The 17,355-nt window shown below is 50.8% G+C and overlaps 2 protein-coding genes across 2 annotated transcripts; both read left to right on the top strand.

Annotated features, from left to right (window-relative positions):
* The first annotated feature begins 6,938 nt into the window (after positions 1-6,938).
* Positions 6,939-8,438, top strand: LOC138104538 (inositol 1,4,5-trisphosphate receptor-interacting protein-like 1). The gene has a single exon (XM_069003827.1). It carries the CDS (start codon positions 6,939-6,941, stop codon positions 8,436-8,438), a length of 1,500 nt encoding a protein of 499 aa, XP_068859928.1.
* A 6,938-nt stretch (positions 8,439-15,376) lies between these two features.
* On the top strand, positions 15,377-16,876 carry LOC138104537 (inositol 1,4,5-trisphosphate receptor-interacting protein-like 1). The gene has a single exon (XM_069003826.1). The coding sequence runs from the start codon at positions 15,377-15,379 to the stop codon at positions 16,874-16,876; it is 1,500 nt and encodes a 499-aa protein (XP_068859927.1).
* The last annotated feature ends 479 nt before the right edge of the window (positions 16,877-17,355 follow it).

The raw sequence follows: 17,355 nt of genomic DNA, 5'->3' as shown, positions 1-17,355 counted from the left end.
GAGGAATTCCCTGCACAGAGCTGTGCTGGGGGGGCTCACACCCGATGGCAGCCACGTGAGCACGGCATCATTCTTGCTTTTTTCACTGGCAATCCTGAAGCTGCTTTCCTGCTCCCATGGATGGAAGATGCTGCGGCACATGGATTCACCGTGCAGACACACATCTCTGCGTTGCCTTGCCCTTCACCTTCCAGTCATGATGGTGCTGTTGCAATATTGCCCAAAGTCTGTAAGGCAGAAACTGGCTCCACCTGCACATCCTCACGGAAGACACTGATGCTGAGAGGTTGCCTGGCATACCTGGAAGACCAAAACCGAGCCTGTTAGAAAATTAATGTAGTTTTTTCAGTGACCTGTATGTACTTTATAATGGTTTTGTAAAGATGTAGTTCATCTCAGTCTGTGGAAGTGAAGATAATAGTTTTAACTCACTTTACCATAGGAGAGTAGGTAGTCCAAGTTTTCGTAATAGGAACTAGTTTCACCAACATCACGTCAAGAGGTCCTTTAGGATTGTTAGTGTGAGATTATTTCCCAGTTACCCTTAGTTTAGGCAATTGAGCTACTCTGGTATAGCTGCCCTTCAGTAATATCTACATATGTATGTTTGAAGAAATAATAAAAGGAGAGAAGTTTCTCAAATTGCCTGAAAAGTGTCCTTCTTTGTATTTAACCCAATGGTTCTTAGAGAATGTCCATCCATTGCAGCTACTTGAAAAAATGACAAAGTGACTCAAGCGGTGATTGTGTCCAGCAGTCACATCTCGGTATTGCATTTCTGCAACACTCTAGAGCCAGGCTATTAATTTTGTCTCATGAATGCAACCAGAAGTCATGATGGTTGAAACAGCTCAAATATTAATTAATCCTCCCAGTGCTGCTTAAAACCTGCCCCTCCTCATTGAGAGCATGGGAAAGAAAGCTGCTGTGGCCCACGTCAGAGAGGGAAGTCCTCTGAGGGGCCAGGAACAAGCAGGCAAGAGTGAGGAGAGCAGGCAGGGACCTCCCAGAGGAGGATCGCTGCCAACAGCAGAACTCGCTGTTCCGCTGAGAGGGAACTGTGCTCGCTGAGCTCCCTGCCTTTTGCTTCCTCTGCTGGGCAGGCACTGCTCCTGATGCCATGAAGATTTTTTGCCTTTTCTTTTATACCCCTATTATACCTTTTACAACTTCTGTATTCTTAGTGGGTTTTGCCTACATTCTTGGACTTGTTTGTCAAGCTAAGAGACTCAACATTTTAGAAGCTTCGTAGTTAGGGATCGGTGTGCCCCAGAGCCCAAGGTCCTCTCCAGAACACATTCTGTAAACCAAGATAGAACCATCCAGTGGAAGGATCCTTGGGGAGGGGGGCTCACTTGAGCCTCTCATTGGGGAATCTTGGGTAGATATGCTAATTAGTAAAACCTGTAATGTTATACCTAATGTTGGGGACACAAACACACACACACACTCGGTGGGGCGCATCTCGATGCATATGACCTGGACGTGTGCACCTAAGGATCCTTAAAATAAATACCAAGGTAAAATCTCTTTTCCCCTTCTAACCGGGTATGATTCTTGATTTTAAGACCAGGAAAAGGCATCACTCCCACCACAGCCCCTTTGGCCCAGCTTGTGGAAGGAGGAGAACACCCTCCTTGCTCCCTTCTCCCCAAACACACCCACCCACTTTGTTCCCCTCTCCTCTGCCCCCAGCTGCAGAGACCTGCCCTGTCCCTTGCCCCAGCTCCAGTCTCTCATCAGTCCCTTCCACAAGGACGTGTGCTCTCAGTGGGTAGGACTTGATCTCTGTGTGCCATTGAGCCTTACGGCCTGACCGCACAGCTTGTGTGGCCTCTGGGGCGATGCTTGGATTCGGGGAGAAGCACGGCCCCCATGGCTTCTTGTTGCACAATCCACCCAGGGCTAGATTGGCCAGGGCCAAAACTATTATTGCAGGTGGTCAAACTGTGGGTGTGGCTGTGAGTTTTGGTGCATGTGCAAGTGTGCTGTGTGTCTGAGGAGCATGCTGGGAGAGGGGAAGGGCAGAACCTACAACCTACAGTTGCCACTGAAACACTGTTGTGTAGCTCAGGTGCTGGTTTTAACTGGTCAGTAGTATGCAACCCCACTAGGATGGAAATTGAAAACAGTGTTCCATAAGAGCAAGCATGGCCAAATGATCTGGATGTCTTTCTGGCACTGAGCTGTTCTTTCAGGCCTTGAAAACAGGGGAGCTCTGATAAAGTAACTGAGCACCTGGTTGGTATTAACTCTCCTTTGCACTGTCAATTCCCCTTCTTTGGGAATACCTCACCCTGCGGGCTCTGTGTCTCTCCTAAGCCTGTTCGTATTGATGTGAGTGTGCTTTTCATGCCCATGCCATCTGGCACTGGTATTACACCAGAGTTGTTCCTGCCACTGCGGTTCAAGGTCTCTCCATTTCTGCATGAAAGTCTCGCCTCCTTTGTTACGGACACTGCACTCCTTAGGAAGCTGAGAAATACATTTGAACATAGTGGGAAAAATGTTGAAGTGGAAGTGTTGCGAAGATGTGTGGCCAATTTCACAACATCTTTCCTGTGGAACTGCTGCAGGCTGAATGGAGCAAGTCCTGCTGTCAGATGTGCATTCGGAGAAAGCAGGTTTGAATGAAATGAGTCACAGCCAGAGAACTGTCAGCGCTTATCAGTAGTATCAGATACAGGTTTCTGTAGCCAATTGTGCTTTGGATTTACTGAAGAAGACCCCTTAGCGGTTTAAATCCTGGACACTGAAATCCACAGAAAACGCACATTTGCTCCGAAGCAAAGTCCCTTTCCCTTACTTCTGTTTCCGTTCATCAGTGGAGCACAAACTGAGTTAGAATTTAAAACTGTGTTGTTCTCTGTACAGCTGCTACCAGAGAGGATGAGCAGAAGTATCAGGACAACCTGCTGGTGTCTTCTCTGGCCATAGACATCTGGGCTGTAAGATGTAGCAAAGTCATTTATCTTGCCTCGGCGTTGCCGTGTTCATGTCCAGAGAATGGCCTGTTGTCAGAAGCCTTTCTGAAGACGCAGTTAGTTGAAAATTGCAGGTGCGGGTGCTTGCAACTACTCTAACCTTTTGTGCATCCTTCTGAGGGAAGCATAGTCTGAAATGAAGAAGTGGCAGTATTTTGAAGGCAAGTGCAATAGAAGGAGGGTAATTTGTTTGGAAAGGTGGGGATAGCACTGCCTATCATTTCACAAAGCATTCTTTGAGAAGGGAAGAGCTGCGTGCCTTAAGGTGCTAATCATGATCAGCATGTTCCATTCTGAACACCTGGACATGCTTGCAAAATACAGGACATGCCTCCATCCAGGCTGGAAAGAAGGAGCCCACTGCTGCAGGGTGGAGTGGGTTCCTTTGTGCAAGTCAGCACAAGTCCCAAAGCCTTGAGGTGGATTGGAAGGTAGAGAGCTTCTAGACACAAGCTATTGCCAGAGTGTTTGGTTGCTGTTGCCTGTTCCTCAGAGTGTGGACTAATCTCCACTCTTCATTCCCCGTGTCCGTTTCCTTCCTAAGGAAGATTCACGCCTTTCTGATTGCAGGTCGTGTGCTTATGCAGCTAAAGGTAGCTGGGAGGCTGCTGAGCTGAGCTGAGCTGAGCTGAGCTGAGCTGGTAGGCTAAGTGGAGCAGTAAAAGTCATTCACGGTCAGTGAGTGAGTTGACCTCAGGTCCTTCAAATAATGCAGTCCAAGAAGATTTTGCCAGTATTTCCACTGGAAGCCTACCACGGGTCTCTTGCTTTTTCTGTGTTGACTGGCTGGTAGATTGGGAGGGACAAGAGGGTGTGAAATGCTTGACCAGGGCATGAATGAAATGGCTTTTTTCTTTAGTTGGTCCTAGGCGTCTCAACCTGAAGTTCTAGGGAGAGAGAGTGGGAGTGGCAGAGTTTGTTTAAAGCTGCCTTTTCTCCAGGGTCAGCAAATGAATAGGCTCTTTACCACTCTGGGTCTGGTAGTGTGGGCTTTCTGAATAGCTTTAGCTACAGGTGAGTTGATAAAACACCTCCCTCAGAACAGACTGGAGGTTTTCTCTGTCTGCTTGACAGTCAGGTGACTGGAGGTCAGAAGAAATTTTTCCTCCCGTTCTGCATCTTAGTTACTCATGTCCCAAAGGTGAGCACTGTGCTTGGACATGAAGCTTGTCATCAGAAGACATTTAAAAGGAGCAGGGTGACATAGGCTGCTGAAACAGAGTAGCCTGTGAAATTCCTGACTCTCTCGTCTTTCTTTGTGGCGCTGCCTGTGAATGACTGATCAGTGGCTGCTGTGATCCTGTCTTCCTCTGCTTCCCTCCCTGCTGGGTACCACTTGGGACATGGAGCTGTTCAATGGCGACCTCATCTAGATGGCAGAATTTATAAGGAGCTGGTTGTTGGTTTTATATAGGATGGTTCAGAAAACTGTGTTTTCTGAGTGCACCCAGCTCTTGTGTCACGGCTGGACAAGGGAAGGGCGATCACTCAGACATTCTGTGTTTTGTCAGCCCTCAGCTGATAAAGAGTATTTCAGAGATCACCCAAGAGGAATTTGAGTAGCCCAAGGGAGCAAAAAGGGACCTCCTGCTGTGCTGTGCTGTGATCAGCATCAGAGAAACTCTTCCCAATAAACAGCACCATCGTAGCCAGTAGCAAGGATCTCCAGTCAGAAAAAAGCAAGGGAGGAGGTTTGTACTGAGGATGGCGTCTAAATGCAGACACGTCTACATCCCTATACAAAATAGTTCCTCTCGGAATGGCAAGAGAGAAGCCAGTTGCTGCAAGTGTCAGGAGGAGCACATCTTTATGTGGCATTGAGGGAGAGCACATTAGAGTGGAGCGAGCTAAGCTTCAGGAGTTCTGTGTTTTGAGGACTTTTCTTTTTCCTTTTCCAAACTTGTATTTCTTGTTACAGTGGCATGTCCATTTCTCAGCCAGGCTATTGATCAGCCACATCTAGCGTAAGAAGCAGTTTGGATGGTTTTTTGTGCTACTGTGCAAACCATCAGTTGGATGTATGTAATCTTTTGTCAAACAATAAACAGATCTTTGAAAGTGTTCCTAAATTCAGGAGAGAAACCCTCCCAAAAGGGTTTATCTCACAAAAGATGTGTGAGGCAGGACAGTGCTGGTGTAAAAGAAGGGTAGGCCTTAACATTGGATGACGTTTAAACTTCCTGTGCATCATTCAAGCGGCCTCTAATTCTTGCTTTCTCACTAAACCTGTAACTAAAAATTAGCCTGTATGACAGGCTGTGGCCAAAGTAATAAATATTATTGTTAATAGTAAAGAACATCGGCCTGCAATCATCAGTAAAAGCCTGCACCTATATAGAGAGCGTATCGGGGTCCTGTCACCCATATTTATATTTGACAAGGGTTTGTGTGGGAGGGTGCTTGTGCCTGCTTTGTACAGGGAAGCCCTGGGGTTCCCGGGTTCACGACTGATGGGTCTGCACTTTGTGTCTGTTGAGGCTCTGGGTGCCCAGGGCCATGATGAGTTCCCGGGCTGGGGATGGCGGGTGGGGCTGGCCTGTGATGCGCTCTGGGGCCTGTGACACCACAGGGGCCGTGTCACAATGGGGGCAGCTGGAAAAGGCCCCGTTGGTTGTCGTTGCCGCCAGTAGAGCCTGGGCAAGCGGTGAGTGCACACAGGTGGTGGGGAGGCCGGGCTGGGGGAGGGCTGGGGCAGAAGCGCCGGCAGCCGGGGCGTGTGTTCTGTCCCTGCACGCAGGGCCCAGCCCCTGGCGGGAGCGCCTTGCTCCGGCTCGGTGCTCGCTGGGGCAGCGGTGCAGGCCTTGCCTCCTGCCAGCTGCCGGGGGCCCTCTCCTTCCTGCTGCCACATCCCTGTGGCTCCTGCCCCGCACCGGCTGCCTCCATTCCGGCCCTACTGAACCCCTTCTGTGTGTCCTCTTGCAGACCATGGCTTTATTGTCATTGCTCTTCGTGCTCGTGCAGAGCCTGATCCAGTACCCCCAGCCAGCTGGGGATGGGCTGGATGAGGCCACGCACCGGCGAATGCAGGAGCGGGAGGAGCTGCTCGACCGCGAGATGGCTCGGCTGCTGCAGGAGCTGGAGCAAGGGCCCCCGGAGCAGCAGGACGAGGGCTGGGGAGCCCTGCTCTTTGGTGCCCTGCAGCAGTGGCCATTCTGGGCTCTTGCTGGACTCCTGCTCCTCTTGGGCCTGTGGTTTAGCTGCAGGAGAAAGTGCCGTGAAGCCAACAGCAGCGGCAAGGACCAGAGCTCCTGCAAGACCCTAGGAGAGGAGAGAGGAAAAGAACAGCAAGAAGACACTATTGATTCAAAGGAAGATGGAGAAAACCATAATATGACTGTGGAGGCAGATGACAGCGGTAATGAAAATGAAGGAGAAGGCAGTCCTGTGGCTGCAAATGAAGGAGAGGAAGATGATGCCAGTGAAGGAAATGAAGATGTGAAGGTGAAGGAAGACCAAAATGTGAAGAATGAAGATGCCTGTGACTTAAAGAAAGATGAAGGACGGAGTGGTGGGAATGTGCCAGGAGGCAACACTGCTGAAGGAAATGAAGAACCTGGCAATGTTGCTCGAGATAAAGAAGGCTGTGCTGAAGCAAATGAAGGAGAAAACAAGGATGTGCAGGTGGAACAAGACCATGATGCTGAAAAGAAAGAAGGAGGAGATGGAAATGAAGAAAAAACCATTGATGCAAATACGAAGGCAGGCAACAATGATGATGGAAAAGAAGGTCAATACGAGGGAGATGGAAAGGGAGAAAATGCGGATCTAAAGGTGGAGGAAAGCAGTGATGCCGGTGAGCAAAGAAGCAGTGATTGGACAGGACAGGAAGACAGCAGTGATGGTGGGAATGCAGTAGACCATTGTGGTTTTGCTGCAACTGAGGAAGAAAAGAATGACGTTGGAAACGAAGAAGGCAATGATGGAGACAAAGATGAGAAAGGCAGTGCTGCCGATATGAAGGGAGAAAAGAATGAAGATGGAAATGGAGAGGAGCACGGCAATGTTGCTTCAACTGAAGAAGGTGCTGATAAAGCAAGTGAAGGAGACAGCAACAATGTGAAGATGAAGGAAGACAGGCATTCCAGTGAACACAGAACCAGTGATCGGAATGGGAAGGATCAGGAAAACAGGGATGCGAATGTGAAAGGCAAGAAGAATGAAGATGGAAAAGAAGAAGAAGGTGGAAATGTGGCTGCCAGTGAAAAAGAAGGCCGCGGTGATGGCAAGGACAAAGGCAGCCGTGGTGGAACTGAAGAGGAAGAAGACACCCGGGACGTTGGGAATAAGCGAGGGATCCTTTTAGTGGATCGCATACAGTGTCCTGTCGAGGACGTGGAGAGAGGTCGCTCAGTGGCAGCGGAGCTGATGGAGAGCTTCACGCGTGTCTTTACTGACAGCGTGAGCAATAGTTTCTACCCGGTGCCTCAAGAAGCCATCGGGGTGGGCAGTGCCTTTGAGGGTTGGAGTCCCCGTGAGCGGGATGTGGTGTACCGCATGCTGGTCCCACTGAATCCCCCGCCGGGACACGCCTTCCACCTGGAGCTGAACAGTGCCGGGCAGATGGCAGCAAGGACCTTCTGCGTCCGTGTGGAGCTGGTGTGCACGTGCGAGAGGGAGCAGCTGGGCGAGAAGCTGTTGTGCTTCCTGCACCACTCGCAGAAGGAGCTGCGGCGGAAGCAGAAGCCCAGCCTCCTAGAGACACTCTGCACCGGCTCCTACCTGGACGTGGAGAAAACCTCCCACTGGTTCTACCAGCTGGTGAGATGCTCGTGGCTGCATTTGCCTCAGTCGTACTCGTGGCACTTGGTGTTTCAGCCCTGCAGCCGGTCCTGCCAATTCCAGCTGAGCAAAGGCAAGGAGAGCCTGATGGTGGAGATGCTGTTTGGGGTGCGCCACGGGGACTCCGACATCTTTGTGGTCAGCCAGCCCACAGAGGCCCAGGAAGGCGGCTCCAGCAGCTCTGTGAGCAGCCGGCCCGCCAAGGCCGAGTCCATCGCAAGCACAGCGTGGCCTGAGACGTACGCTGTGGCAGAGGCAAAATTCTTCCAGCACGTGGCCAGGCAGGTGCCGTGTGAGAGCTTGCACCTGAAATGCCTGCAGCTCTTCACCTACATCCTGAGGGGCACAGGTTTTTCCAGCTCGACCTGGAAGACTGTGGTCATGCACGTGCTGACCACCGTACCGCTGTCCAAGTGGCGCAGGAGGGAATTTGAGCGGCGGCTGTGGGACATCATGGCATACCTGCGCCGCTGCCTGCAGTTGAAACGCCTGGAGCACTTTGTCCTGGGCAACAAGAGGCTTCCTGCGGAGATCAGCTTGCCGCCGGCAATGCGAACGGTCGAGCCGCTCAACCTCTTTGAGCACCTGGCCCGAGATCCGGCCGCCCACGCGGAGGCGATGCAAGCTTACGGTCAGCTGCGATTCCGCCTCTGGACGCTGCTCTCCAGCCACTGAGAGGAATTCCCTGCACAGAGCTGTGCTGGGGGGGCTCACACCCGATGGCAGCCACGTGAGCACGGCATCATTCTTGCTTTTTTCACTGGCAATCCTGAAGCTGCTTTCCTGCTCCCATGGATGGAAGATGCTGCGGCACATGGATTCACCGTGCAGACACACATCTCTGCGTTGCCTTGCCCTTCACCTTCCAGTCATGATGGTGCTGTTGCAATATTGCCCAAAGTCTGTAAGGCAGAAACTGGCTCCACCTGCACATCCTCACGGAAGACACTGATGCTGAGAGGTTGCCTGGCATACCTGGAAGACCAAAACCGAGCCTGTTAGAAAATTAATGTAGTTTTTTCAGTGACCTGTATGTACTTTATAATGGTTTTGTAAAGATGTAGTTCATCTCAGTCTGTGGAAGTGAAGATAATAGTTTTAACTCACTTTACCATAGGAGAGTAGGTAGTCCAAGTTTTCGTAATAGGAACTAGTTTCACCAACATCACGTCAAGAGGTCCTTTAGGATTGTTAGTGTGAGATTATTTCCCAGTTACCCTTAGTTTAGGCAATTGAGCTACTCTGGTATAGCTGCCCTTCAGTAATATCTACATATGTATGTTTGAAGAAATAATAAAAGGAGAGAAGTTTCTCAAATTGCCTGAAAAGTGTCCTTCTTTGTATTTAACCCAATGGTTCTTAGAGAATGTCCATCCATTGCAGCTACTTGAAAAAATGACAAAGTGACTCAAGCGGTGATTGTGTCCAGCAGTCACATCTCGGTATTGCATTTCTGCAACACTCTAGAGCCAGGCTATTAATTTTGTCTCATGAATGCAACCAGAAGTCATGATGGTTGAAACAGCTCAAATATTAATTAATCCTCCCAGTGCTGCTTAAAACCTGCCCCTCCTCATTGAGAGCATGGGAAAGAAAGCTGCTGTGGCCCACGTCAGAGAGGGAAGTCCTCTGAGGGGCCAGGAACAAGCAGGCAAGAGTGAGGAGAGCAGGCAGGGACCTCCCAGAGGAGGATCGCTGCCAACAGCAGAACTCGCTGTTCCGCTGAGAGGGAACTGTGCTCGCTGAGCTCCCTGCCTTTTGCTTCCTCTGCTGGGCAGGCACTGCTCCTGATGCCATGAAGATTTTTTGCCTTTTCTTTTATACCCCTATTATACCTTTTACAACTTCTGTATTCTTAGTGGGTTTTGCCTACATTCTTGGACTTGTTTGTCAAGCTAAGAGACTCAACATTTTAGAAGCTTCGTAGTTAGGGATCGGTGTGCCCCAGAGCCCAAGGTCCTCTCCAGAACACATTCTGTAAACCAAGATAGAACCATCCAGTGGAAGGATCCTTGGGGAGGGGGGCTCACTTGAGCCACTCATTGGGGAATCTTGGGTAGATATGCTAATTAGTAAAACCTGTAATGTTATACCTAATGTTGGGGACACAAACACACACACACACTCGGTGGGGCGCATCTCGATGCATATGACCTGGACGTGTGCACCTAAGGATCCTTAAAATAAATACCAAGGTAAAATCTCTTTTCCCCTTCTAACCGGGTATGATTCTTGATTTTAAGACCAGGAAAAGGCATCACTCCCACCACAGCCCCTTTGGCCCAGCTTGTGGAAGGAGGAGAACACCCTCCTTGCTCCCTTCTCCCCAAACACACCCACCCACTTTGTTCCCCTCTCCTCTGCCCCCAGCTGCAGAGACCTGCCCTGTCCCTTGCCCCAGCTCCAGTCTCTCATCAGTCCCTTCCACAAGGACGTGTGCTCTCAGTGGGTAGGACTTGATCTCTGTGTGCCATTGAGCCTTACGGCCTGACCGCACAGCTTGTGTGGCCTCTGGGGCGATGCTTGGATTCGGGGAGAAGCACGGCCCCCATGGCTTCTTGTTGCACAATCCACCCAGGGCTAGATTGGCCAGGGCCAAAACTATTATTGCAGGTGGTCAAACTGTGGGTGTGGCTGTGAGTTTTGGTGCATGTGCAAGTGTGCTGTGTGTCTGAGGAGCATGCTGGGAGAGGGGAAGGGCAGAACCTACAACCTACAGTTGCCACTGAAACACTGTTGTGTAGCTCAGGTGCTGGTTTTAACTGGTCAGTAGTATGCAACCCCACTAGGATGGAAATTGAAAACAGTGTTCCATAAGAGCAAGCATGGCCAAATGATCTGGATGTCTTTCTGGCACTGAGCTGTTCTTTCAGGCCTTGAAAACAGGGGAGCTCTGATAAAGTAACTGAGCACCTGGTTGGTATTAACTCTCCTTTGCACTGTCAATTCCCCTTCTTTGGGAATACCTCACCCTGCGGGCTCTGTGTCTCTCCTAAGCCTGTTCGTATTGATGTGAGTGTGCTTTTCATGCCCATGCCATCTGGCACTGGTATTACACCAGAGTTGTTCCTGCCACTGCGGTTCAAGGTCTCTCCATTTCTGCATGAAAGTCTCGCCTCCTTTGTTACGGACACTGCACTCCTTAGGAAGCTGAGAAATACATTTGAACATAGTGGGAAAAATGTTGAAGTGGAAGTGTTGCGAAGATGTGTGGCCAATTTCACAACATCTTTCCTGTGGAACTGCTGCAGGCTGAATGGAGCAAGTCCTGCTGTCAGATGTGCATTCGGAGAAAGCAGGTTTGAATGAAATGAGTCACAGCCAGAGAACTGTCAGCGCTTATCAGTAGTATCAGATACAGGTTTCTGTAGCCAATTGTGCTTTGGATTTACTGAAGAAGACCCCTTAGCGGTTTAAATCCTGGACACTGAAATCCACAGAAAACGCACATTTGCTCCGAAGCAAAGTCCCTTTCCCTTACTTCTGTTTCCGTTCATCAGTGGAGCACAAACTGAGTTAGAATTTAAAACTGTGTTGTTCTCTGTACAGCTGCTACCAGAGAGGATGAGCAGAAGTATCAGGACAACCTGCTGGTGTCTTCTCTGGCCATAGACATCTGGGCTGTAAGATGTAGCAAAGTCATTTATCTTGCCTCGGCGTTGCCGTGTTCATGTCCAGAGAATGGCCTGTTGTCAGAAGCCTTTCTGAAGACGCAGTTAGTTGAAAATTGCAGGTGCGGGTGCTTGCAACTACTCTAACCTTTTGTGCATCCTTCTGAGGGAAGCATAGTCTGAAATGAAGAAGTGGCAGTATTTTGAAGGCAAGTGCAATAGAAGGAGGGTAATTTGTTTGGAAAGGTGGGGATAGCACTGCCTATCATTTCACAAAGCATTCTTTGAGAAGGGAAGAGCTGCGTGCCTTAAGGTGCTAATCATGATCAGCATGTTCCATTCTGAACACCTGGACATGCTTGCAAAATACAGGACATGCCTCCATCCAGGCTGGAAAGAAGGAGCCCACTGCTGCAGGGTGGAGTGGGTTCCTTTGTGCAAGTCAGCACAAGTCCCAAAGCCTTGAGGTGGATTGGAAGGTAGAGAGCTTCTAGACACAAGCTATTGCCAGAGTGTTTGGTTGCTGTTGCCTGTTCCTCAGAGTGTGGACTAATCTCCACTCTTCATTCCCCGTGTCCGTTTCCTTCCTAAGGAAGATTCACGCCTTTCTGATTGCAGGTCGTGTGCTTATGCAGCTAAAGGTAGCTGGGAGGCTGCTGAGCTGAGCTGAGCTGAGCTGAGCTGAGCTGGTAGGCTAAGTGGAGCAGTAAAAGTCATTCACGGTCAGTGAGTGAGTTGACCTCAGGTCCTTCAAATAATGCAGTCCAAGAAGATTTTGCCAGTATTTCCACTGGAAGCCTACCACGGGTCTCTTGCTTTTTCTGTGTTGACTGGCTGGTAGATTGGGAGGGACAAGAGGGTGTGAAATGCTTGACCAGGGCATGAATGAAATGGCTTTTTTCTTTAGTTGGTCCTAGGCGTCTCAACCTGAAGTTCTAGGGAGAGAGAGTGGGAGTGGCAGAGTTTGTTTAAAGCTGCCTTTTCTCCAGGGTCAGCAAATGAATAGGCTCTTTACCACTCTGGGTCTGGTAGTGTGGGCTTTCTGAATAGCTTTAGCTACAGGTGAGTTGATAAAACACCTCCCTCAGAACAGACTGGAGGTTTTCTCTGTCTGCTTGACAGTCAGGTGACTGGAGGTCAGAAGAAATTTTTCCTCCCGTTCTGCATCTTAGTTACTCATGTCCCAAAGGTGAGCACTGTGCTTGGACATGAAGCTTGTCATCAGAAGACATTTAAAAGGAGCAGGGTGACATAGGCTGCTGAAACAGAGTAGCCTGTGAAATTCCTGACTCTCTCGTCTTTCTTTGTGGCGCTGCCTGTGAATGACTGATCAGTGGCTGCTGTGATCCTGTCTTCCTCTGCTTCCCTCCCTGCTGGGTACCACTTGGGACATGGAGCTGTTCAATGGCGACCTCATCTAGATGGCAGAATTTATAAGGAGCTGGTTGTTGGTTTTATATAGGATGGTTCAGAAAACTGTGTTTTCTGAGTGCACCCAGCTCTTGTGTCACGGCTGGACAAGGGAAGGGCGATCACTCAGACATTCTGTGTTTTGTCAGCCCTCAGCTGATAAAGAGTATTTCAGAGATCACCCAAGAGGAATTTGAGTAGCCCAAGGGAGCAAAAAGGGACCTCCTGCTGTGCTGTGCTGTGATCAGCATCAGAGAAACTCTTCCCAATAAACAGCACCATCGTAGCCAGTAGCAAGGATCTCCAGTCAGAAAAAAGCAAGGGAGGAGGTTTGTACTGAGGATGGCGTCTAAATGCAGACACGTCTACATCCCTATACAAAATAGTTCCTCTCGGAATGGCAAGAGAGAAGCCAGTTGCTGCAAGTGTCAGGAGGAGCACATCTTTATGTGGCATTGAGGGAGAGCACATTAGAGTGGAGCGAGCTAAGCTTCAGGAGTTCTGTGTTTTGAGGACTTTTCTTTTTCCTTTTCCAAACTTGTATTTCTTGTTACAGTGGCATGTCCATTTCTCAGCCAGGCTATTGATCAGCCACATCTAGCGTAAGAAGCAGTTTGGATGGTTTTTTGTGCTACTGTGCAAACCATCAGTTGGATGTATGTAATCTTTTGTCAAACAATAAACAGATCTTTGAAAGTGTTCCTAAATTCAGGAGAGAAACCCTCCCAAAAGGGTTTATCTCACAAAAGATGTGTGAGGCAGGACAGTGCTGGTGTAAAAGAAGGGTAGGCCTTAACATTGGATGACGTTTAAACTTCCTGTGCATCATTCAAGCGGCCTCTAATTCTTGCTTTCTCACTAAACCTGTAACTAAAAATTAGCCTGTATGACAGGCTGTGGCCAAAGTAATAAATATTATTGTTAATAGTAAAGAACATCGGCCTGCAATCATCAGTAAAAGCCTGCACCTATATAGAGAGCGTATCGGGGTCCTGTCACCCATATTTATATTTGACAAGGGTTTGTGTGGGAGGGTGCTTGTGCCTGCTTTGTACAGGGAAGCCCTGGGGTTCCCGGGTTCACGACTGATGGGTCTGCACTTTGTGTCTGTTGAGGCTCTGGGTGCCCAGGGCCATGATGAGTTCCCGGGCTGGGGATGGCGGGTGGGGCTGGCCTGTGATGCGCTCTGGGGCCTGTGACACCACAGGGGCCGTGTCACAATGGGGGCAGCTGGAAAAGGCCCCGTTGGTTGTCGTTGCCGCCAGTAGAGCCTGGGCAAGCGGTGAGTGCACACAGGTGGTGGGGAGGCCGGGCTGGGGGAGGGCTGGGGCAGAAGCGCCGGCAGCCGGGGCGTGTGTTCTGTCCCTGCACGCAGGGCCCAGCCCCTGGCGGGAGCGCCTTGCTCCGGCTCGGTGCTCGCTGGGGCAGCGGTGCAGGCCTTGCCTCCTGCCAGCTGCCGGGGGCCCTCTCCTTCCTGCTGCCACATCCCTGTGGCTCCTGCCCCGCACCGGCTGCCTCCATTCCGGCCCTACTGAACCCCTTCTGTGTGTCCTCTTGCAGACCATGGCTTTATTGTCATTGCTCTTCGTGCTCGTGCAGAGCCTGATCCAGTACCCCCAGCCAGCTGGGGATGGGCTGGATGAGGCCACGCACCGGCGAATGCAGGAGCGGGAGGAGCTGCTCGACCGCGAGATGGCTCGGCTGCTGCAGGAGCTGGAGCAAGGGCCCCCGGAGCAGCAGGACGAGGGCTGGGGAGCCCTGCTCTTTGGTGCCCTGCAGCAGTGGCCATTCTGGGCTCTTGCTGGACTCCTGCTCCTCTTGGGCCTGTGGTTTAGCTGCAGGAGAAAGTGCCGTGAAGCCAACAGCAGCGGCAAGGACCAGAGCTCCTGCAAGACCCTAGGAGAGGAGAGAGGAAAAGAACAGCAAGAAGACACTATTGATTCAAAGGAAGATGGAGAAAACCATAATATGACTGTGGAGGCAGATGACAGCGGTAATGAAAATGAAGGAGAAGGCAGTCCTGTGGCTGCAAATGAAGGAGAGGAAGATGATGCCAGTGAAGGAAATGAAGATGTGAAGGTGAAGGAAGACCAAAATGTGAAGAATGAAGATGCCTGTGACTTAAAGAAAGATGAAGGACGGAGTGGTGGGAATGTGCCAGGAGGCAACACTGCTGAAGGAAATGAAGAACCTGGCAATGTTGCTCGAGATAAAGAAGGCTGTGCTGAAGCAAATGAAGGAGAAAACAAGGATGTGCAGGTGGAACAAGACCATGATGCTGAAAAGAAAGAAGGAGGAGATGGAAATGAAGAAAAAACCATTGATGCAAATACGAAGGCAGGCAACAATGATGATGGAAAAGAAGGTCAATACGAGGGAGATGGAAAGGGAGAAAATGCGGATCTAAAGGTGGAGGAAAGCAGTGATGCCGGTGAGCAAAGAAGCAGTGATTGGACAGGACAGGAAGACAGCAGTGATGGTGGGAATGCAGTAGACCATTGTGGTTTTGCTGCAACTGAGGAAGAAAAGAATGACGTTGGAAACGAAGAAGGCAATGATGGAGACAAAGATGAGAAAGGCAGTGCTGCCGATATGAAGGGAGAAAAGAATGAAGATGGAAATGGAGAGGAGCACGGCAATGTTGCTTCAACTGAAGAAGGTGCTGATAAAGCAAGTGAAGGAGACAGCAACAATGTGAAGATGAAGGAAGACAGGCATTCCAGTGAACACAGAACCAGTGATCGGAATGGGAAGGATCAGGAAAACAGGGATGCGAATGTGAAAGGCAAGAAGAATGAAGATGGAAAAGAAGAAGAAGGTGGAAATGTGGCTGCCAGTGAAAAAGAAGGCCGCGGTGATGGCAAGGACAAAGGCAGCCGTGGTGGAACTGAAGAGGAAGAAGACACCCGGGACGTTGGGAATAAGCGAGGGATCCTTTTAGTGGATCGCATACAGTGTCCTGTCGAGGACGTGGAGAGAGGTCGCTCAGTGGCAGCGGAGCTGATGGAGAGCTTCACGCGTGTCTTTACTGACAGCGTGAGCAATAGTTTCTACCCGGTGCCTCAAGAAGCCATCGGGGTGGGCAGTGCCTTTGAGGGTTGGAGTCCCCGTGAGCGGGATGTGGTGTACCGCATGCTGGTCCCACTGAATCCCCCGCCAGGACACGCCTTCCACCTGGAGCTGAACAGTGCCGGGCAGATGGCAGCAAGGACCTTCTGCGTCCGTGTGGAGCTGGTGTGCACGTGCGAGAGGGAGCAGCTGGGCGAGAAGCTGTTGTGCTTCCTGCACCACTCGCAGAAGGAGCTGCGGCGGAAGCAGAAGCCCAGCCTCCTAGAGACACTCTGCACCGGCTCCTACCTGGACGTGGAGAAAACCTCCCACTGGTTCTACCAGCTGGTGAGATGCTCGTGGCTGCATTTGCCTCAGTCGTACTCGTGGCACTTGGTGTTTCAGCCCTGCAGCCGGTCCTGCCAATTCCAGCTGAGCAAAGGCAAGGAGAGCCTGATGGTGGAGATGCTGTTTGGGGTGCGCCACGGGGACTCCGACATCTTTGTGGTCAGCCAGCCCACAGAGGCCCAGGAAGGCGGCTCCAGCAGCTCTGTGAGCAGCCGGCCCGCCAAGGCCGAGTCCATCGCAAGCACAGCGTGGCCTGAGACGTACGCTGTGGCAGAGGCAAAATTCTTCCAGCACGTGGCCAGGCAGGTGCCGTGTGAGAGCTTGCACCTGAAATGCCTGCAGCTCTTCACCTACATCCTGAGGGGCACAGGTTTTTCCAGCTCGACCTGGAAGACTGTGGTCATGCACGTGCTGACCACCGTACCGCTGTCCAAGTGGCGCAGGAGGGAATTTGAGCGGCGGCTGTGGGACATCATGGCATACCTGCGCCGCTGCCTGCAGTTGAAACGCCTGGAGCACTTTGTCCTGGGCAACAAGAGGCTTCCTGCGGAGATCAGCTTGCCGCCGGCAATGCGAACGGTCGAGCCGCTCAACCTCTTTGAGCACCTGGCCCGAGATCCGGCCGCCCACGCGGAGGCGATGCAAGCTTACGGTCAGCTGCGATTCCGCCTCTGGACGCTGCTCTCCAGCCACTGAGAGGAATTCCCTGCACAGAGCTGTGCTGGGGGGGCTCACACCCGATGGCAGCCACGTGAGCACGGCATCATTCTTGCTTTTTTCACTGGCAATCCTGAAGCTGCTTTCCTGCTCCCATGGATGGAAGATGCTGCGGCACATGGATTCACCGTGCAGACACACATCTCTGCGTTGCCTTGCCCTTCACCTTCCAGTCATGATGGTGCTGTTGCAATATTGCCCAAAGTCTGTAAGGCAGAAACTGGCTCCACCTGCACATCCTCACGGAAGACACTGATGCTGAGAGGTTGCCTGGCATACCTGGAAGACCAAAACCGAGCCTGTTAGAAAATTAATGTAGTTTTTTCAGTGACCTGTATGTACTTTATAATGGTTTTGTAAAGATGTAGTTCATCTCAGTCTGTGGAAGTGAAGATAATAGTTTTAACTCACTTTACCATAGGAGAGTAGGTAGTCCAAGTTTTCGTAATAGGAACTAG

The sequence above is a fragment of the Aphelocoma coerulescens genome, chromosome 1A (assembly GCF_041296385.1).
Source record: "Aphelocoma coerulescens isolate FSJ_1873_10779 chromosome 1A, UR_Acoe_1.0, whole genome shotgun sequence".
NCBI lineage: Eukaryota > Metazoa > Chordata > Aves > Passeriformes > Corvidae > Aphelocoma > Aphelocoma coerulescens.
Note: the sequence above shows the minus strand (reverse complement) of the source record. Positions and strands in the feature narration are given on the sequence as shown.

Bases quoted from the DNA above. Each gene is read 5' to 3' on its own strand.
- LOC138104537 (XM_069003826.1), top strand. From the start codon at position 15,377: ATGAAGGGAGAAAAGAATGAAGATGGAAATGGAGAGGAGCACGGCAAT.
- LOC138104538 (XM_069003827.1), top strand. From the start codon at position 6,939: ATGAAGGGAGAAAAGAATGAAGATGGAAATGGAGAGGAGCACGGCAAT.